Source organism: Periophthalmus magnuspinnatus, chromosome 5 (genome assembly GCF_009829125.3).
Source record: "Periophthalmus magnuspinnatus isolate fPerMag1 chromosome 5, fPerMag1.2.pri, whole genome shotgun sequence".
Classification (NCBI taxonomy): domain Eukaryota; kingdom Metazoa; phylum Chordata; class Actinopteri; order Gobiiformes; family Gobiidae; genus Periophthalmus; species Periophthalmus magnuspinnatus.
In genome coordinates this window covers 14765054-14788066 of record NC_047130.1, presented here as the reverse complement: position 1 = coordinate 14788066, position 23013 = coordinate 14765054, and the positions used below count along the sequence as shown (strand labels likewise).

Here is a 23013-nt window from a genome sequence, read left to right as displayed (position 1 = left end):
ACGGTTTGAATAAATGCACAAATTCAAAATAGGTTATGTACAGGTTTGACTCATTTCATTAAACATAGGGAACATCTTTCGGTTTAAGATTTGACTAAATTTGTTAATTATTCTTTTCTAGTTTTGAAGTTTTGGGGAAGTGTATAATGCAACTTCCTGGTTGGACAGGGACAGCAGATGTGACATGTAAAGGTAATTTCATAACTGTTACCTAGCAACCATAATGTGAACAAATGCCAGTAGTTATGTTTAGACTAATACAAATACATGACAACAGCTTTATTTAGTTAAATGAAGGTTTAATGTGTCACAAAAATATTAAAAGAAATATTTTAATCTGTTAACTACACAAAAAGTTGTAGGAGTGAAGATGTTTGGCTGCTCATCTGAGCTGCTTCTTCAGTTCTGGTCACATTACTGCTGGACACTGCCTTATATCTATCTGCCTTATATACTATGGATCACATCGGGGTGACTGAGGGATTACACAGGCATCAGAAAAATGTCTTCCTGGTGGATCTTCATCATCTGTATTTTGGATGGAATTTTCTGTGTGGATGGCATAGTCAGAGGGATTCTGTTTTATAGCTTACAGATACTTCCTGTATTTTTGTACTTTTCTTCACAAACCGCCACTTAACTAATGTAAAACTCTGATAAATAGTTAGCACAGGTACTACCCACCAAACCAAGTCATAATCAAAAAAATAGAAATAAAGCTTGATTGATTGCAATATATGAACCTGTCAGATGCACTTTACATTTTTTGTATAGACTTCGGGATTGAGATGTCACACCTCATACAATGTTCAGTGACGCTAATGTTAAACCACTGGAGATTTGAGGATGCTAAATACTAGCCTTAATGTTCATTCAAATGTTTTATAACACACTATAGAGTGGCAGATGTAGTTACCAGCAGTGACCCAGCGGTTTATCAGGTTATTCCACCATGCTTTTGTCTACTTTTTAATGTTGTTTCGGCTAATGCAACTCTTTAAGAGTTTTGTACAATAATGTAGGTTTTCTGACGTTCCCTCCCAAATTCTATTGATTAAATAATTACTGAAATAAATTATTTGTTATTTACACAAAAATCAAATTAATTTTAAATGTCCTCAACTGTAGAGTGATTTCAGTTGACATCGAAATCCCACAATCCCACAATCCCACAATCCCACAAGTCAAGTAAATCACAACTTCATTTTAAAAATCAAGATTCAGTCACAGATAAACGCAGCCAGAAATAATCACACACTGGGAGGGCATCTGACACACTGATGACAAGACTTTGTGATTTGAGAGTTGCGACTATTCAAGTGGCCATTTTGACTTGATGGCACTTATTCTTGTTCTAAACCAGGTCCAAAACAAGCCTAAACCTAGACTAAACCAGGACTAAACCAGGTCTAAACCAGGTCTAAACCAGTTCCAAACAAAAAACTAAAACAGGACTAAACCGGGGTCTAAGCCAAGATTAAACAGACCCTAATCCAGGTCTAAACCTAGACTAAACCAGGACTAAATTGATAAATTAATAGATATTCTCAGTCCCTCTTGTTGAGCAGATGCTGGTGAGCCGCCCGCAGCGTGTCCTGGAGGTCCTGGTACCCCGCCAGGGCACACGCCTCCTCCAGCCGTGCCCAGCGGAAGTCCCTGTGCTCCTGGGAGAGTGCGATGGGTGTGCAGGGGTCCCGGAGCTCTGCCAGCCAGTACAGCACATCTTTGGGTCGGCCACGCACCTCGTAATGCAGCGTGTGGAGGAAGCCCTGGACTACAGAGAGATGATCCAGGCTCAAACCCGCCTCCTCCTGGGTCTCCCTCAGAGCTGTGGTCAGGTCATCCTCCCCCGGGTCCACGTGTCCTACAAGAACAAACAACAGAGAACCAACAACCAGGTCAGGAGCAAGGTTATACTATTATAGTCTACTGTACGTCTGGTTTATACTGTCCTCTGACTTAACCTCCCTGTGTGTCAGATGCCCTCCCTGTGTCTCCATGGGGTCTTACTCATCAGGTTTATCAAGTTGCTGTGTACAGTTTTGCATCATGTTTTTGTATATTTATGGAGAATTGTGACGGGGAAGCATGGGTGATGTGCCCATGGAGTACCCTGTGTGCATGAGTTGTTTTCGAGGGGTTCAGTGGTGCTCTTTGTTGATAATGTTTGTGATAATGATATGAAGCATGGCCTTTTGTAGTGAGTACCTCCTGAGGCTACCATCTTCAGCAACTATCTTTCAGGGGATTACCTTTGGAGATGTTTCTGTGAGTACCCTGTTGGTGTGTAACTTTTGGGATGAGTTATGTTGGCAGTGCTTAGAGAGACCAGTACCCTGCTGGTGTGAGTACCTTTAGGGGGAGTCCAGTGGTGCTCGCCATAGGACGTTTGCAGAAGGAGGAACTCAATGTTTTCAGGAGGAAGACGCCTGAAGATGATGAAGCCACACGCCCGCAGCGCCATCTCCTGGGCACGACTGGACACTGCTTTACAAAGAACATCAAAGGCCCAATATTACACTATTTTCTGATCCTTGCTATAATGTAGTTGTGTTTTGTTTCATTCACGCATGTTTAACAGACAAACCCTGCATGTGTAGGCTGAGTTCTTTTCTCAAACTGAAAATACTGCTCCACCTTGTGATTAATGTGGCAATACAGGAAGTGGTTCACTGTGTTTTTAAACTCCGCACACCTCCACTAGAATAATTTGGATCATTTCAGCCCTGGAATTGCCATTTTAATTTTGCACAACCACATCCATGAGTAAACAAGGCCATGACAGAACCAGGTCTAAGGACAGGATTTATGTTGGGTTAATGCTAGGATGCTTCAGTCCAAGTGGCATGTAACGTTTCCTGGAGATGTAACATGCACATTTAATGCAAAACTGTGTAACATTCCAGACAAAGCAATCTAAACCAGGACTGAACCATGACTGAACTAAGTCTAAATCAGGACTGAACTAAGACTAAACCAGGACTGAACCAAGAAGACTAAGTCAGGATTAAATCTGAACCCGGACTAAACCGGGACTAAACCGGGACTAACCCGGGACTAAACCAGGACTGGACCAGGACTGGACCAGTTTTGAATCAAGTCTAAATAAACACCGCTCCCAAAACCCACTGTATCCATTCACACAATAATGTTTGTTTAATAGTTTACAAGCGGTGCATTAATGTACCACTTTAACCTGCAGCGGATCTGAAGACGTTTTAAACAAAATAATCGCCATTTAAGTTTGATTCACTGTAGCTCCGTTTAAAACAATTATCTTCAGACGAAAAATGTGAAACTTACCCCTTCACCGGAGCGCACTCAAACTCTGTCCCACCGGAAACACGCTTGAAATAACAGTTCCGCCTACAGTACTTTATTTTTTTTAGATCTTATAATCTTCAGACAAATGTTATATTTATTTTTTGTTACATAATAATAAATAATCCTAATAAAATTAACTATAAATAATAAAACATTAAATATGTATATATAAATAGTAAAATGAGCAAAAACCCATCTAAAATAATAAACTAGATATTAGAATAAACAAAATGGATGAATAGTGCCTACATTTGTCATCGCTAAATCACTGAAATGCAATTTGCCTATCACTTGGTTTCAGACAATATCAGCACATACGCCAATCATGTTTAATATAGATGGGAGAAGATAAAATTAATCTTGTTCAAATCCAGATTGTTGTAATACAGTGAGGTCTTGGGTCTATTCACTAATATAATTGATCAGGTAAATAATCATGGTAACCCACAATGTAATCAGTAGAACTGTCTGCCCTCTCTCAGCGTATAATATAATCACATTGTACAATTGTAAACTACATTAAATTGCATTAATATGGGCCTTTAAGTTATAATAATATAGTGTATTTACAGGTGCACTATGCAACTATTTAGTGGAGGACATGCCGCCTTATTGTGCCCATGAAGATGTTATTGCTTTGTCTTTGGTGTTCAACAATATGGCATTATAACTATAACCTATACATCTATATTATATTACTATCTATATTATGGTGAGAAGTGGCTGATGATACTAGGCCAAGTTAAAAGTCAGACCTGTGGAGAAGTGAGCCCACTCATAGTAAGAATGCATATTATTCCAATGTATTTTTGATCAAAATTAATACCTGTAATTTAATAAATGTAAGACACATACAGTTAATGCTATACTATGGAACATCTCAGGCAAAGCAGTAACATTTCCATGGTGATAGGCAGATGATGGCGCCTCTACCAGAAAAGTTAGATGGTGAAGCTTTAAAGTGACATATTCTTTAAGGGTCCTATAGTACACTGACTATTGTGAGCTTTAAGTGATGTTCTAATGCCATTACTTCCTCGAAAACAGACCTGGAGTTGTGTTTTGTTTCATTCACACATGTTTGACTAACCCTGCATTATTAGTCTGTAACATCTACAAAGCTCATAATGCGTGTATTGATATGCAGTATTGTTATTTATCTCTTTGACCTAATTTTTGTGATACAATACGGTATGATTATTTTGATGGTATAAAAACACTGTAGGGACAACAGCTCTTTGGCAATTTTGCACAATTGATTCAATAAATCTGACCTTTTTATTTAAGTCAACTTCTCTATTGATTTTATATTTTTTAAGATGTTTGCTCTCAGAAATTCCACAACAATTCATCATAAATATTCACCTAATATAGGCCCTTTAAGTAAGTCATCATCAAAGTCTTTGTCTTGTGTGTTCAGATAAGGTCCGCTCTCTGATATCACTAACGGCAGCTTCTGAGCTTGGAGATAAACTTCAGAAAGGTCTTGAGCTGGAGCGGAGGACGAGGAAACACCATTTGGAGGTAATAATCATATTTCAATATTGTTTCTTTTAAGCTGCATAATGTATTGATACATTTTGCACTAATATCAGGGCCATATTATGTTATTTTCCGATCAGTGTTATAATGTTGTTTCACACACCTTCACTAGAATCATTTGTATGATTTCAGCTCTGGAATTGCCAACCTCTACTGAACTAAAGGTAAAAAGGAGCTGTTAGGGTAACTTGTAAACTACCACTTCATGACATCACAAGGTGGAACAGAGTAACTAAATGTACATATGTTGAACCTGATCATTTCTGTCTGTGACTTTAGACCTCATCACATCAAAATCTGCATTTGAACAACATTGTTATAATGTTGTTTCCACATCAAAAACATTTTAGACGTAGATGTTGGCAGTGCGATTCCAGCTCCTGCAGACGAACATTTCTGTTGTGTCCTTAGGCAAGACATTTAATCCACTTCTCCCCCAGTGTCTGTGTACACTGGTGTATGAATGTGTGTGAATGGGTGAGTGGTTCTGTATATAGCGATTGTGCACACATATGAGTGTACAAATGTGCCAAATGCGGCAAGACAAAATCAAGCAATTGAGTTATCTAGTTAGTTCCAATTTATTTCTTCAATGTAAACTTAAGAAAGGGTAGTAATGAGTGGGGGAGCTGGACCAAGTAAGAAGCCAAATTCTACTACTTTCACAAAAGCTACGACAATAAGCGACCTGAGAAAGAGGAAGGTGAAGGATCTAAAATCCCAGTTGTCTGGACAGCAGTAGCAGTTATTTTTTACACATCCAACCATGAAAGAGAGGAAGCCACTGAAGCATGATTTCGGGTGAGTCACTTCATTGTTAAGCACAAGAAGTCCTTCCAAGAGACGGAGAGATGATAAAAGAGGCATTTGTCAAAGCAGCTAACACGTGTCAAGACTTAAAAAAACAAACAAACAGAAATATTATCTTCAATCAAAGCGCTCCAACTATCAAGAAGCACAGTGAAACCATGGCCGAGGGTTTGACCCAGCAACTTTGGAAGGATATCGTGGCCTGTGACTGTTTCTCACTGCAATTGGACCAGTCTACAGATGTAATCAATACGATCAGCTCAGTTAATGTTTTCAAATGAAAAATGCAGCATCTGTCCTCAAAGATCAAGCGCGATGATTTGGCAAACCTCCAGAACCTCACGTCAGAGTTGGAGACGCAGGAAAAGGTGAGTGTGCAACGTGACAGCCCACGTTACACAGAACAGATTGAGAACTGTCTGTCCAAGTTTCAAGACTTTGTTTTATTGAAGCCAATCACTACATTGATGTGTTACCCTTTTCAGAAAGATGCTGTTTATTTATTTGCATCAAAAACTGCATCACTGTTTCACCTGAACACATCTGGAGAGAAGAGTACCCCAACATCCCTGACTGCATTATTTGGCTCCACTTAATTATGCGAGTCAGATTTTTCCCAAATGAAGATTAAGTCCAAATACTGTTCCACCTTGACTGATGATCATTTGAAAGTGTGCTTGAGGCTGGCTATCAGCAGCTAGTCTCCGAACTATAGATCCCTGGCTGATTTCATTCAGTGTCAGTCATCAGAGTGAGATCATGACAAAAATGTAAGTTTCATTGTTCAGTATAAAAAATCTTTTTGACTTGGTCATTTTATAACCTCTGCTTTATAGTGTCAGTGAGTGATTCATGTGTAAACCAACGCAAGACCTACTCAGCTCTATAGACCCTCTCTCCTCTCCCTCCTCTCCTCACCCCATACGCCTCCCATCCCTTGTTCCTCCCCCCTCCTCACCTCCCCTCTCCCTACGTCCCTCCTCCTTTTGTCCTCTCCTCCTCTCCTCACCCCATACACCTCCTCTTTCCCTCTCTCCCTCTTTACATCTCTCTTCCTCCTCTCCTCCTTGGACTTTCACCAGTCTTCTCACACTCTCTTCTCTCTCCCTCGCTTCCTCCTCACTCTTCCTTCTCTCCTTCCCCTCCCCCTTCCTCCTGCTGGTTAAATATAGTGTAGTAATATGCACATGATGATTGTATTTGACATGTAAACACACGTGAGAATGCAGATTCTATGTAATGCCAGAGAAACATACAGCAGCAGCAGTGGTCAGCTGTTGTCCCTGTGGAGGAGTTATTAAATGTTTATCAGTCCAATTACAACATCCAAAATTAAAATAAAGCTTTTATCAGGCCTGAGCCCCTATAGGGCCTAGGGCCTTTTGCTTCCACAATGATGACAAATGTTGCAGACTTCGTCTGGAGTCGCCCCCCTGCCCTGACTCCAGTCTCCACCCATTGAGTCAATGTTGACGATGACATGTTAGCAAGAACAAATATGCATATCCCATGCCTACGGCGTGGGTTGCTAGGATACTAGAGTCAGGGCAGGGGGCGGCACGCGCAACTTTGTCAAAACAGCAATAGGTCCTAGGCCCTGTAGGTTTTAGCAAAAACAACATTACAATGACATATTATTCATTTTTTGAAAGCTCTCGACTTTCCCCACGTCACCGTGAGGTCAATGGCCGCCATGGCGTTGGGGTCACCCATTGACCTCCCATTGACTTCCCATTGACTTCCATTCATTTTAGCAGTAATAAATATAGCCCATGCCTGAGGCATGGGGGCTTGGATAGGGCTCGATGCCATGTTAGCATTTAGCGCAGAGCGAGGGTGCAAAGACGAAATGCAAATATTACATCTAGGTGCTTATCTAAATAAATTATATTGGAATTATACCTAACTACAGTGATTTCAGTACAATTTTAAGACAGCCTCAAATAAGTATTCTAAGATGAAAAATTTGCTACACTATAAAAATCCTATGAAATGAGTTTGATTTACCTCTGTCATCAAAAACCTGTAAAAAAATAAATAAATAAAATAAATATATACATATATATATATATATATATATATATATATATATATATATATATATATATTTATATATATATATTTATATATTTATATTTATGTCTGGTATCAGTACGCTGTATCGGCAAGTACTCAAAATGAAGTACTCGTACTCACTGTGCATGCAAAAAGTGGTACCGGTGCATCCTTATTAATGAGGATTCTCAACGCATTTGGAAATCATTCACAGGTCATTCTTTCGTCCAGCAGATGTAACAGAGACGATTCTGCCATAATCAACGTGTTAATGGGACAACAGGAGCAGTACTTTAGCTACACTCACATCATCTGATGGTTTAGAGACAAAAGGATCAGACACAAAAACAGCCAGTGTTTTATAAACGTGATGTCCTCTGTCCCTCTGAGGTGTGTCCTGTCTGCACAATTATACACGTCCAGCCTCACTGTTTTATCTGCAGGTCCACTGATGTGCAGAAATATTTCGAGTCTTCTCTGAAAAGTCTTGTCCCAAAACAATCTTCCTCTGGGCTCTTCATGCAATGTCCTGTACTTTAGATAAACTTAACTTCACTAACTTTTTAGTCTAAAACATCCATTCAAATGTCCCTGCTGCCTCAGTGCACCCAGAGCACACCTCAAGGGGAGGGGTCCTTAACACCGGTGTAAACACATGGCTGTCCACACCACTGCCTGATTCAAAAAAATGTCGGCAGCACAGATTTAGCTACTGGAAATAAAACACATCTAATATTTTATAGGGATATTTACTACTACTACTATAAACACCCAGGCCTTTCCAAAAACCAATATAAATCTTGGGGGCCCTCTGGTGGCCTTGGGGCCGTAAACAGCTGCTTCGTCTGCTTATAGGCTGGGCCGGCCCTGTGTGTGAGAATGCACATGGGCAGAGGCTCAGTTTGATCTAAATCCAACATTCTGAGGCGATGTCTGAAGTGTCATGAGCAAGGATGATCCAAGAAACTCTGATCTGGGACAAGAACATTCAGTTTAAAGAGCCCATATTACTCTGTTTTATGATGTTATAATGTGGTTTCCTCACACAAACAGACCTGAAGTTGTGTTTTGTTTCATTCACAGATGTTTAACACACAAGTGAGTTTTTCCTCTCAAACAGAAAACACTTAGGTTTCACCTGGTGATGTGGTAGTACAGAAAGTGTTCCACTCTGTTTTTAAGCTACATACCTTCATTAGAATCATTTAGATCAGGCATGCCCAAACTGTGGCCCGGGGGCCAAATGCGGCCCTCACACCAATTTTTCTTGGTTCTCAAGCTTCCAGGTGAATTGGCCCATATTTCTTTAAACAGTACTATTTTCTGAAAATCTACTTTAACAAGCCTATAACACATATTTACTGTGTCCCATTGAGGATGTAAGCATGAATAAAGGTCTAGTGGTTCGGTCTAACTTGGAATAATAACACAGATTTGAAGTATTCACTGTATTGGGGACCAGTCTGTGGCCCACATTCGGCCCTCAGCTTTGTCTGTGTTTTTATATGTGGCCCTTAGTGAGAAAAGTTTGGACACCCCTGATTTAGATAATTTAAACCAGGTATGCCCAAACTATGGCGCGGGGGTCAAATGTGGCCCTCAAACCATCAAATCTTGGCTCTCAAGCTATCAGGCGAATTGGCTCATATTAACTTAAGCGGTACTTTTTACTGTACATTTCTGAAAATCTACTTTAACAAGCCCATATCGAATATTTCATGTGTCCCAATGAGGATGTAAGCATGACTAAATATCTAGTGGTTCAGTGTAACTTGTAATAATGATGCAGATTTGAGTTATTCATAGTATTGGTGACCAGTCTATGACCCTCAATCGGCCCTCAGCCTCGTCTGTGTTTTAAATGTGGCCCTTAATGAGAAAAGTTTGGACACCCCTGATTTAAACCCTGGACATGCCAGTCTACTGAAAGGTAAAAGGAGCTGTTAACTTGAAAACTACCACTTCATGACATCACAAGGTGGAACGGAGCATTTTGAGCTTTGGAGATGTAACAGACTAATAATAAAGTGTTAGTCAAACATGTGTGAATGAAACAAAACACAACACAACTCTAGGTCTGTTTTTGAGAAGGTAACAACATTATAACATGGTTTAAACCTCAAAAGTTTTGAATAAATTACTACAAATAAATAAGGAGCAGTGAGCGGAGATGGGGGTTGGTCAAAGCAGATTTTCTGAGCACTCAAACCTCAAATGCAGGGCAACACAAGATCACTCAAATACCCAGAGCAAGATCATGATGAGGGACTGTTATATATCCACATGTTTAAACGTAGCTATTTCCAGGAGACGCGCTAGGCCAAATTACAGATCAGGTCTGTGGAGAGGTGACCCCCACTCACAGAAAAAAATTGCTGGATCAGATATCGGCTTTCAAATATCGGTTCAGCCGATATCCTGGTTGGAGATTTAAACTGGCGTAATAAGACTGGTTTACTTGTTGTATTTGACCCAGAAAGTCTCAGAATGTTTGAACTTTTATAAATACGAAGTTGTTCTGTAGTTACTCGAGATGAATGACAGCTACATAACACTTCACGTTTTTATTCTATTTTTATTTAAAGGAAATAAATGCTTTTTTCAATCTCTGCACTGGTATCCTCGACCTGCACCTTTAAAAAGACCAATATGCAATTAGTTCTCAAACTCAAACAGTTGTGCCATCTGTTAAAGGTGATCTTGTTCCCTCCTTGTTCCCTCCTCTTCTGGTCAGAGCCATGTCTTCGACGCAGAGCACAGATGAGCTGCTCTTCGTGGGGAAAAAGGAGGATCTGATCTCTGCCCAAAGAACTGTCGTGAGTCTGCAGGGACGAGACGTGCTCATCATCTACCACGAGGGAGAGTTCTACGCCATCGACTCCTACTGCTATCGTCAGTGTCCCGCTACAACACTCTAGAAACATCAGGTTTACTGATACTTTGCAGTAGGCAACATCAACACCCCTGGGGGTTTGAGGCCATTTAGGCCATTAACATGTGCATTGTGTCTCCATGTATCAATTGTTTAATTTAAAAAATCCTTACATCTGTTTGTATATCTTAGCATAGGCCTACATGTCCCTGTCAGTTTTCGTGATGTAAGTGTGCAGGGGGGTCACACTGGGGGTAAAGGTATTTGTTTATGTAGGGCCCAGTGCAGGAGGGGCCCTGAAAAAAGTTTATAATTTAAATTTTTTTTACCTTGGACCAGTATAAAGACTTCAAAATAGAATAGCGCTCAAAGTCTCAGTTCCAAATCTGCTCTGGTTCCAGGAGTACATTTTCCATTTATTTTTTCAGTAGACTTTTGGAAAAATTCAAATATTAAGAGTTCAAAGGCATCATGGAGGCTAACCAGCTATGTGCTAACTAATATCAATAATCTGGTTGTTTTAAGTCCAAAAAGCACATTTAAAACACAAGTATTCTGCTAAATGTTTTAATAACTCAGACATTTATAAAGTTTCATAAACAGATTTGAAATAAAAGTATAGGTCTTGTGCTCATTAGTTACCTCATAACTCATTATCCCCAAGATTTTAAATGTTTAATATTAATATTTTTCAGAAATCTATGAGAAAAATGAATGTGAAATGTACTTCCAGATCTTGGGGGTGGGCCACTGTTGAGTGCTATTATAATATATTGGTAATTCTGGTTTTGGTGGTTTCTCAGACACAGCCTTTATGAGGTTAGACGATTTGGCCCAAGTTTCTTGTCCAAGCCTGATCTGGTCTGATCTCTTTTGCTAAGCAGAGCTGGGTCTGGTCAGTACTTGGATGTGAAACCTCTGGGAATACCAGTTGCAGTTACAGTGGGGTATAGTGGCAAAACTGTTGTTGTGTCCTTAAGGAAAGACCCCAAATACAAGTCCCCTGTGTACAAGTCCAGTGCATTATTAGATCTATAGTAGCAGCTATGGGAACAGTAGAAATAGCAGCTGTACCTCATAATTTGTCCTCAGGTTGTGGTTTGGTGTCATTTACTTAAACTGTACTTTCTGTGTTGCAGACTCCGGGAGCTCTCTGGAGACCGGGGACATTGAGGTAAATACACGTCATGTTTTTAATAAAAAAAATAAAAATACATTGGAAACCAATTAAAAATAACATAAAATATTTGAAAGAAACATAGAAGAGTGACGTCATCAACAGTCGACATGTCACTGTATTTTATGATTGTACATTTTTCAGTGCAACTTCAAACATTATTATTTAGTGAACCTTAAATTACTCCTCGTTTAAATCAGACCTATTCTGTAAACTGGACTTTTCAGAATCAACTTCCTTCCTGTCCTTCTCACTGAGCCTCTGAAGTTGTATTTGGAGTGATTTCTGTTTCAGTTAATATTTATTCTCCTGTTTTCAAGACGTCATTGCCCCAATCAGCTCCTGTTTTCACCGGTACACGCCCACTGTGACATACACAATTCTCCAGTTTAATTTTCTCAATCTGTGATACTCATAGGATTCTGTAGCATATTGTAGTCATTTTGGTACAAATGAAAAAAAGGCTGCTTGCTAGTGTGATGTACATCTATCCATAGGAGGCACCAACAGCATGTGACGCTTTGTTGTGATGATGTTTTCTAATGTGGAAGTCAGCAGACTTGTTTCTTTTGTTAAGTTGTTTTAGATGAATATTGTGATTTACAATGTGCAAATTATAACATAATGATCCACGGGTGACATGTCATTAGAACTATAAAAAAGACACAAGCACATTTAGACTGTTTTAAAGCCTCTGCTCTGGACAAACTGCTGTTAAATCATCTAAAATTCTGATTACAAAGCAACAAAGGGACACTTTATTATCTGAATAATCAATGTTTGAATCGATCGGATCATTAAGAGGTTGCAGGTTCAGCGCCCTCTCACCACAAGGTTCACAATTCAATCCTTGTTGTCATTGGACCAGACTCTTCTCTCACCTCACCAATACGAGGTGTGTCTTGCTCAAAGGCACAAAAACAATGAAGATAGTAACACTACAGTTACACTATTTTTATCTTCATTTCAGAGAACTATTTATTCAGTAACCAGACTAACATTATTTGACTTGTTTCAAAATGTATAGCCTTAAAACTGCACTATGGAACTTTTCTTATGGCCCATCGCCTGTTTGTCTCCATGGAAATGTTACTGTTTTGCATGGAATGTTCCACAATATGCCATTAAACTTGCTTACAGTGAGCGGGCTCGTCTCTCCTTAGATCTGACCTAACCTGCTCATCGCTATGACAATTGATAAATTTAATGCCATACTGTGGAACATTCCAGGCAAAACAATAACATCTCCATGGAGACACGCAGATAAGTAACACTGTGCACCTTAAAATTTTTGCATTCTATCTCTCATCCTCTCCTCCCCTCTTTATCCCTCTTCTCTGTCCCTTCTGTTTTCTCTCTCTCTCTCCTCTCTCCCCTTCCCCTCTTCTGTCTTGCTTCTCCTCACCACTTGTTCTCTCTTTTTCCCGGTTTTGTCTCTCTTTGTCTCCCTCTTTCTCCTCTCCCCCTCTTTTTCTCTCTCTTTCCTTTTCAACCCTCCTCTCTCCCTCCTCCTCTTTCTCTCTCTCTTTTTTCCCTATGTTTCCCTCGCCCTCCCTCTCTCTCTATTTTCCCTATTTTCTGTCTCCCTTTCTCTCTCTCTCCTCCTCTCTCTGTTCTTTCTCTCCCTCTCCCATTTTCACTCTCATTCCTTCTCTCTCTTCCTCCTCTTTATCCCCCACTCTCTCCCTCTCCTTCTCCCCGCTCTCTCTACTCCCTTGTTTTCTCTTTCTCCTCCTCTATTTCCTCTCTTTCTTTATTGCTCATGTTTTCTCTTTCTCTCCTCCTTCTTTTGTCCCACCTCGCTCTCTAACCCTATTTCTCTCGCTCCTTCTTCTCTCTCGGCCCTTTCTCTCCTCCCCCCTTGATTTCTCTCTCTTCCTTCTTTTTATTGCCCCGACTTACTCCATCTCCTCCTTCTCCCCTCTCTTTCCCCATCTCCCCTGTTCTCTCTCTCTCTCTTCCTCCTCCATTTCTCTCTCCTCTCTCCTTTCTCTTTCTCTCAGGAGCTGAACAACAAACTGTGCATCATCTGCCCCAAACACAAATATAAGATCAGCCTGTGTGACGGGGAGGGGCTGTACCGAGCACGTGACCGCAGTCAGTCCCCGCCCCCTCTGCGCTGGTTCTCCAAAGGTGTGAAGCAGAGGGTTCATCCCATCACCGAGATCCAGGGGGAGCTCTACCTCCGCCCCGCCACCTCTGGCTATATCGAATCTGACTACTACCAGGGCGAGCAGGGGAAAGTGGAGAGAGAGAGGGCGGCATTGGCGGACAAAGGGGGGGGGCGGGGGGAACGGGGGGTACGGGGGGGAGGAGGAGGAGCTTTAGCAACAACTTGAATATAAACAGCAAAACTGCGCCTATAACCACATTTCAAATAGAGCTGTTAAACTAGGCAGTACCTGGAAGACTAAAGGGAGGAGTGAGGGAGGAGTGAGGGGGGAGGAGGGGTGGGGTCTGGGGGACTAAAGGGGAGAGTGAGGGGGAGGAGGGGCGGGGTCTGGACTAAAGGGAGGAGTGAGGGGGGAGGAGGGGTGGGGTCTGGAGGACTAAAGGGGAGAGTGAGGGGGGAGGAGGGGTGGGGTCTGGAGGACTAAAGGGGAGAGTGAGGGGGGAGGAGGGGCGGAGTCTGGAGGACTAAAGGGGAGAGTGAGGGAGGAGGAGGGGCGGAGTCTGGAGGACTAAAGGGGAGGTACAAATGAACGCTTTAAACCATGTTATAATACTTTTACCTCATTAAAAACCTAATCCTTTATTATTTTCCATTTATTATTATTTTTTATTGGTCCGCCATTCGGGGTCATCCAGTCTATCTATACTTTAGTTTTGCTGTTATAAAATATCTTTCACCAATTCTTTTCCTACACAGTTTTGCTTCATATGCCTTTATGAGCATTTGTGTAATGCCTGATATATCATTCAGTTATAGACATCCATCCATCCATCCATTTTCTTCCGCTTATCCGGGGCCGGGTCGCGGGGGCAGCAGTCTAAGCAGGGACTCCCAGACTTCCCTCACCCCGGACACGTCCTCCAGCTCCTCCGGTGGGACCCCAAGGCGTTCCCAGGCCAGCCGAGAGACATAGTCCCTCCAGCGTGTCCTGGGTCTTCCCCGGGGCCTCCTCCCGGTGGGACATGCCCAGAACATCTCCCTAGGGAGGCTTCCAGGAGGCATCCTGAGCAGATGCCCGAGCCACCTCAGCTGGTTCCTCTCAACGTGTAGGAGCAGCGGCTCTACTCCGAGCTCCTCCCGTGTGACCGAGCTCCTCACCCTATCCCTAAGGGTGCGCCCGGCCACTCTGCGGAGGAAACCCATTTCAGCCGCTTGTATCCGCGATCTTGTCCTTTCGGTCATTACCCAAAGCTCATGACCATAGGTGAGGGTAGGAACGTAGATTGACCGGTAAATCGAGAGCTTCGCCTTCCGGCTCAGCTCCTTCTTTACCACAACGGACCGATACAGCGACCGCATCACTGCAGACGCTGCACCGATCCGCCTGTCAATCTCACGCTCCATCCTTCCCTCACTCGTGAACAAGACCCCGAGATACTTGAACTCCTCCACTTGGGGCAGAGACTCACCACCCACCCGGAGAGGGCAAGCCACCTTTTTCCGGTTGAGAACCATGGCCTCGGATTTGGAGGAGCTGATTCTCATCCCAGCCGCTTCACACTCGGCTGCAAACCGCCCCAGTGCCTGCTGCAGGTCCTGGCTCGAAGAAGCCATCAGGACAACATCATCCGCAAACAGCAGAGATGAAATCCTGTGGTTCCCAAACCAGGCCCCCTCCGGCCGCTGGCTGCGCCTAGAAATTCTGTCCATAAATATAATGAACAGAACCGGTGACAAAGGGCAGCCCTGGCGGAGTCCAACATGCACTGGGAACAGGTCTGACTTACTGCCGGCAATGCGAACACAGCTCCTGCTCCGGTCATACAGGGACCGGACAGCCCTTAGCAAAGAGCCCCGGACCCCATACTCCCAGAGCACCCCCCAAAGGACACCACGAGGGACACGGTCGAATGCCTTCTCCAGATCCACAAAACACATGTGGACTGGTTGGGCATGCTCCCATGAGCCCTCGAGGACCCGATGGAGAGTATAGAGCTGGTCCAGTGTTCCACGACCAGGACGAAAACCACACTGCTCCTCCTGAATCCGAGGTTCGACTATCGGTCGGATTCTCCTCTCCAGCACCCTGGAATAGACCTTACCGGGAAGGCTGAGGAGTGTGATTCCCCTGTAATTGGAACACACCCTCCGGTCCCCCTTCTTATACAGAGGGACCACCACCCCGGTCTGCCATTCCACAGGTACTGTCCCCAACCGCCACGCGATGTTGCAGAGACATGTCAGCCAAGACAGTCCCACAACATCCAGAGACTTGAGGTACTCAGGGCGGATCTCGTCCACCCCCGGAGCCTTGCCACCGAGGAGCTTGCCAACCACCTCAGTGACTTCAGCCAGGGTGATGGACGAGTCCGCCTCTGGGTCCCCAGTTTCTGCTTCCTCCTCGGAAGACGTGACAGTGGGATTGAGGAGATCCTCAAAGTATTCCTTCCACCGCCCGACAATAGTTATAGACATATGTATATATAAATATTACAACATTGAAACTGTGAGTATTTATAAAAATCATGACAGCCAAGGTATTGTTTTGCAGACAGTTTTGAAATCTAAAATTCCTGATTATCAATTAAGACACACGATGAAGTAACCTGTGTTTTTCCAGTTGGGTAAAACTGTTAAAACTGTTATCCATCACAGGTGGTTCAAACTGAGCAGCAGGTACCGGCCACATCAGCAAACTAATCTATTTTTAAAGTTTAAGCCAAATCTAACCAAACATTTTAAAAGATCTGACCCATCGATTCTGAACATCCCACGAGCCTGCAGTGGGTTTGTTCATAAACTTTGTATTGGTTTATTTAACAAAGCCGACTCTAGAGCCTTCCATTTAGTCATGTAGTGTTAGGATAAATAACTGTGCTTATCTTTATGAGCACTGCTGGGATATCCTGTATTTGTCTGGATCTACTGTGTCCAGACAAATACAGGATATCCCAGTCTATCTAACAGTGAAATAACTAAACAGGACAAGAACGACTGACAGGGCTGATGTCATGACCTGTTGCCCAGAGAACACCCCAGAAGGATGATCGTGGCAGTTTGATTGGACGGTGCACCAACGAAGAGGCACTGAAGCATAGTAGCCTCCCACCAGGGACAGATAAGGCCCAGGTGATGTTCAAGCACCTGCCCCTGTGACTTAAGTGCCCCTGTGGTTTAATATTTGCCCCAATGAGACAGCAGCATTTGCCCACAGCTCAGTGTGAGGCTGCTGCTCAGACAGAAGCTGCACTCAGTGTGTTAGAGAGCAGGAGCGGAGCAGAGGGAGGGAGCAGAGGGAGGGAGCAGAGGGAGGGAGCAGACGGAGGGAGCAGAGGGAGGGAGCAGAGGGAGGGAGCAGAGGGAGGGAGCAGAGGGAGGGAGCAGACGGAGGGAGCAGACGGAGGGAGCAGAGGGAGGGAGCAACGGGAGGGAGCAGAGGGAGGGAGCAGAGGGAGGGAGCAGACGGAGGGAGCAGAGGGAAGGAGCAGAGGGAGGGAGCAGAGGGAGGGAGCAACGGGAGGGAGCAGAGGGAGGGAGCAGAGGGAGGGAGCAGATGGAGGGAGCAGAGGGAGGGAGCAACGGGAGGGAGCAGAGGGAGGGAGCAACGGGAGGAAGCAGAGGGAGCAGACGGAGGGAGCAGAGGGAGGGAGCAGAGGGAGGGAGCAGAGGGAGGGAGCAGAGGGAGGGAGCAGACGGAGGGAGCAGAGGGAGGGAGCAGAGGGAGGGAGCAGAGGGAGGGAGCAGACGGAGGGAGCAGACGGAGGGAGCAGAGGGAGGGAGCAACGGGAGGGAGCAGAGGGAGGGAGCAGAGGGAGGGAGCAGACGGAGGGAGCAGAGGGAGGGAGCAGAGGGAGGGAGCAGAGGGAGGGAGCAACGGGAGGGAGCAGAGGGAGGGAGCAGAGGGAGGGAGCAGATGGAGGGAGCAGAGGGAGGGAGCAACGGGAGGGAGCAGAGGGAGGGAGCAACGGGAGGAAGCAGAGGGAGCAGAGGGAGGGAGCAGAGGGAGGGAGCAGAGGGAGGGAGCAGAGGGAGGGAGCAGACGGAGGGAGCAGAGGGAGGGAACAGAGGGAGGGAGCAACGGGAGGGAGCAGAGGGAGGGAGCAGACGGAGGGAGCAGAGGGAGGGAGCAGAGGGCTGGGCCTCCACATAGAGTCAAGTGAGTCGTCTTGATGGCAAGTATGGCACATATGTAGGCTAGCTGTTATAGTCTAATAAACAATTGCAAGTTTTGAATCTTGGAAAGGAAATTACATTTATTTTTATTAAAAGTTCCTGGGGGAGGGACCCTATACCCCCCTGACATGTTCTTTTTTTGCTCTGGCTCTCTCATTTGAGCCCTCACACACGCGTCAGTCTAACCCCTGTGCCACAGTAGAGGGACATTGACACCTATCTTAAGCTGTAAGGCCACATGGGAATATAAAAGAAAGTACTATTACTATTTTTACTATTTTTACTACTAGTACTATATTAAATGTTGAAAATCACATTCCATTGTCTAAAGAAAGAGTGTTTTTATTGGTATTAGAATTGGCATTTAGTATCGAGTATAGTCCTATAGTAACGAAATCAAGTTTAGTATTTTTATATCGTGACACTACTCTGCAGTGAGCTGTTCTCCTGCAGGTCTCATCCCCCTCCTTCTGTGCGTCTGGCAGAACCTCTGATCTTCAGGCCATTCTTTGTGTGATCGACGATGTTTCAGAGCTTCATCTACATTGCAGCCATGAACTGACAGCCCACCATGGGGTTCTCCTATCACAAGAAGTCAGCTCTTAACCCTGGCTCTCTTGTAACAGTATTTTAAGGGATAATATTGCAATATTTTATGGTCTATGTTATAACATTATTTCCTCATTATAAACATATGTGAAGTTGTGTTTTGTTTCATTCACAAATGTTTAACACACAAACCCTGCATATTTAGGCTGTGTTCTTTTCTCAAACTGAAAACACTCATTGTTAATACAAGAAGTGCTCCACTGTGTTTTTAAACTCCATGCACCTGTAATATAATCATTTGGATCATTTCAGGTCTACATTTTCAAGTTGCACCAATGTTTTTAGCCTCATTGAAACTACTTCAGGCCTTGGTGCACCAACAGATATCAGTGACTTTCTATTGACAATTTCAACTGTACAGAAGGTAAAACTGAAATACTCAAATATAAAACCAACAGCCTAGGATATTCTAGAGTATTGAAGACTAAAGCAGTTCAGCTGAGGCTAAAAAAGCTGTCAACCTTAAAGCTACAATTTAATACTGTGAAACGGAGCAACATGTGAATAAAAAAATATGACATGGAGCTGTGTGTGTGGAGCTCTGACAAGGGGCTGTGTGTGTGAGGCTCTGACACGGGGGGGTGTGTGTGTGGAGCTCTGGCCCAGCGCTGTGTGTGTGTGAGGCTCTGACATGGGGCTGTGTGTGGAGCTCTGACCCGGGGCTGTGTGTGTGGAGCTCTGACACAGTGCTATGTGTGTGTGTGGCTCTGACACGGGACTGTGTGTGTGGCTCTGACACGGGGCTGTGTGTGTGTGGCTCTGACACGGGGCTGTGTGTGTGTGTGTGTGTGTGGCTCTGACACGGGGCTGTGTGTGTGTGTGTAGCTCTGACACGGGGCTGTGTGTGTGGCTCTGACACGGGGCTGTGTGTGTGTGTGTGTGTGGCTCTGACACGGGGCTGTGTGTGTGTGTGTGTGTGGAGCTCTGACACGGGGCTGTGTGTGTGTGGCTCTGACACGGGGCTGTGTGTGTGTGTGTGTGGAGCTCTGACACGGGGCTGTGTGTGTGTGGCTCTGACACGGGGCTGTGTGTGTGTGTGTGTGTGGCTCTGACATGGGGCTGTGTGTGTGTGTGTGTGTGTGTGTGTGGAGCTCTGACATGGGGCTCACACCAAGTCCAGCTCAGGGAGGACACTCTTTTAGTTCTCAACCCTCACTTTAAGCACTTTGTTCATACAGTTTTAGAACATTATATTACATTAGAATAGTTAATCTGCAAGAAACGGCTTAGCCGATTCAGAATAGACACTGTGATACTGGGATAGAGTCTTAAAGGAGACATACTGTGCAAAATCGACTTTTTTGTGCTTTTACCCATGTTGTATTTGTTTTCTTTCTGGTTTAACCTCTCAAAGATGTATTTAGAGTGCTTACGGAATGCAGGAGAATAAAGATTACTCAAACATATAAGATGTAACTTCTCCGATCTACATGTTTTTACCACCATCAGTACAGCTTTATTTTCGGTGTTGCATAACCATTTTGGCACTTTTTTTTTTAAAATCCACTGCTCACTAGTGCAATCTGAAGCTATCAATAGAAAAGGCTGACAACATGCGGTGCTTTACTGAAATGATTTATGTGATGAATGATGTTTGCAGTGGCGTATCGGGGCAGGTGGGAATCCGGTCCCATTAGGCTCTGCAATTTTCCAACCTGGAAGTTAGCAGACTTCTTTCTTTTATCGAGTGATTTTAGATCACTATTACATTTTAAAACGTCCAAAATGTAACATAATGATCCACGAGTGTCATAGATTAGAACTATATGTGAGAACTTGACTCTCTCCTTGCCATTTGGGCAAACCATGACACCTCTCTTGCAGCAAAGCAGAGAAAATAGTGCAAACATTTTAACTAAATTTTGGCAAATGAACTTGACATGCATTTTATACCTGCCACTTTCTTTCACAGTAGTGGTTTTATTTTATCAATGCACTTTTTTTGTACTTTATTTTAGCATTTAAATTCTTGACACTTTATAGCCTATGGTTTTAGCACAACTCAGATAATTGTGTAATATGGCAGGGTACTAACCCTGAGCAGCAAGAGGAATTTTCGTGATATTTGAACTTGTGATTTGTGGTACCATTTTGGTACATTTCACAAAACCTGCAAAAACAAAGGGTTAAGGGCATGTGATGTTTTTGCACAGCAGGACACAGCTTAAGTTGATATGTTTGAGATTAGCAGCTGCTCTGAAATGTCTGATTCAATCATCTATTAATTTCTTGGACTCTGGAAAAGAAAAGTTTTGCTTTGTTGTTATTTAAATAAAAATAGCAAGACAAGCTTGACTTGTGACCTATGAACCTTGACCCCTACCCTTAACAACAACTTGTTCTGTGGAGGGTGCATATGACCTTTCAGTCATATGCACAGCTAAACAAAACCGTTTTGTACATTGTCAGAATAGAGGCTTGTTTCACCTGGAGGATTTGACCTCTTGTGCATGTTTTGGGTTAATGTAAAACTCACACAGAAAGGCCTGGTGACCTGGGAGTCGAACACACACTGGAACCTCTGGAAGAGTCAGGTTGGCAAAGTCAAGAACAGATACAGTGGTCAACCTACTTTGTTATTTTATTTACTTCAAATCACAGAAATCTTGCACAAAGACTGAGAGAAGAAGTAAGTTTTGCACTGAAGCGACCCTCCATTTGTCCAGCCTGGGGTCTGGCTGGATTAAACCCATGCCCAGTGCTTGTGCAAGATTAGTGAGGGGCATTAGTAGTTAGTTAGTTAGTTAGTTAGTCAGAACATGCACAGAGAAACTGTAATGAAAAAGAGGCTGTTAGTCATAATGTAGAACACAAAATCTACAAAGAATGTTCACATATGAGTTTCAATAAGCTCAGCTGTACTGTCAATTACTAATTACCTGTTGTCTTGTTTTTGTGTGTTGGCGGCATGGTGGCTGAGTGGCAACACTCATGCCTCACAGCAAGAGGGTTTGGTTCGATCCCTGGGTCGCCAGCCCGTGCCTGGGTTTCCTCCGGGTACTCTGGTTTCCCCCATCAACCGAAACATGAACGCCCTTCGAGACAACTGTTGTTGTGATTTTGGGCGTTACAAAAATAAATGAATTGAATTGAATTAAATTAATTAAAAGCTGCAAAACCTGTGCAATCAAAGGGTTACACTCATATGAGAGTTGCTAAATAGCTCAGCAGGGTAATGGTAAATCGCTTATAAGAGCAACATTCAGATCAATTGTACACTGAAATACATTACACACAAACACAACCTGCAAAATCAAAAGGTTAGTCAAGCTTTTTGGCAGCACAGGGGCACAACATTAGCGCTGTCACCACCCAATGATAGAACCAGGATTTTGTTCACAGGCTGGATGGGGCCTTCCTCTGTGGAGTTTGCATAATCAGATGCCCTGGGGAAAAAACACAAATCACACTCTCAAAACTGAGAAAAGCAGCTATGATAAGAGTTGCATTTTAACTCAAACAGGAACAGAAGGTGAGCAGGACTGTCACCTCCATGTTCATGGCTGTTGTCTATCTTAGACACTTGTCCATCTTGATAGTTGATCTGTGAGCCCGTCCGGGCCTACGTCTTACCCCGAACCACTACTACTGCTAATGCTATGGCTGCTACTACTACTACTGCTACAATTACTACTACTCCTACCATACATCCCTCATCCATCTTGAAGCCCCCTCTTCACCTGACCTGAGTGAAAACCTGTCTGAGCCTGTGATAACCTATAATGCAACTATGAATGCTATTCCCACTAATGCTAATGCTACAAGTATTACTACTACTCCTACCACACGTCCCTCATCAGTCTTGAAGAACCCTGTCCATTTTGAAGCCCCCCCTTGGCCTAAACTGTAACCTGTCTTGACCTACTTCTCTACCATACAAGTGAGTTGTGTGTGCTCCTACCACACAATCCTTTTTCATCTTGTAGACCCCCGTCCATCTTGTATATCCCCGTATCTACTGCTACTACTACAACTATTTTTTATGAATGCTAGTGGTACTAATGACTTGGTAAATTTTAACAAAAGTATTATAAACAAGTCACACACTGTAAACACTAAAAAGTGGAGGTTATTGTAAGAACTGCATTTTTTACAACACTTTTTGGGCTCTCAAAGACACTTTACAGAGCATCACACCCCACTGTGGCACCTGGTATTCCCAGCAGTCTCCCATCCAAGTATTAACCAGGCCCAACCCTGCTTAGCAGAAGAGCTCTGACAAGATCAGGCTTTGACACACCAGTATGACTGCAAGCGATGTGCCATTAGAATTGTATATGCTTAGGGAATGTGCAATCAAAACTGCTCCTCTCCATCCCTCGCTCCTCCTCCTCTCCC

General features: G+C 43.5%; 2 protein-coding genes across 4 annotated transcripts in view; one reads left to right on the top strand and one right to left on the bottom strand.

The window, feature by feature from the left end:
• Positions 1-285: 285 nt before the first annotated feature.
• The window catches only part of nudt2 (nudix (nucleoside diphosphate linked moiety X)-type motif 2), a 100091-nt gene continuing 77363 nt past the window's right edge, over positions 286-23013 (bottom strand). Inside the window, exons 1-3 of one of the 3 annotated variants that reach the window (XM_033966802.2) lie at positions 3304-3329; positions 2353-2487; positions 286-1864 (exon numbers count right to left, since the gene is read on the bottom strand). In XM_033966802.2, the coding sequence (XP_033822693.1) occupies positions 1548-1864; positions 2353-2464 (429 nt within the window). In that variant the 5' untranslated portion in view covers positions 2465-2487; positions 3304-3329 and the 3' untranslated portion in view covers positions 286-1547. Of the gene's footprint in view, positions 1865-2352; positions 2488-3303; positions 3330-23013 lie in introns of those variants that run through there. The other 2 variants (XM_033966803.2, XM_055222110.1) reach the window with 2 other exon arrangements.
• Positions 4798-18672, top strand: rfesd (Rieske (Fe-S) domain containing). Its single transcript, XM_055221847.1, has 5 exons — positions 4798-4848; positions 10466-10623; positions 11743-11777; positions 13784-14080; positions 18520-18672. Exons 2-5 carry the CDS (start codon positions 10470-10472, stop codon positions 18670-18672), a joined length of 639 nt encoding a protein of 212 aa, XP_055077822.1. The 5' UTR covers positions 4798-4848; positions 10466-10469.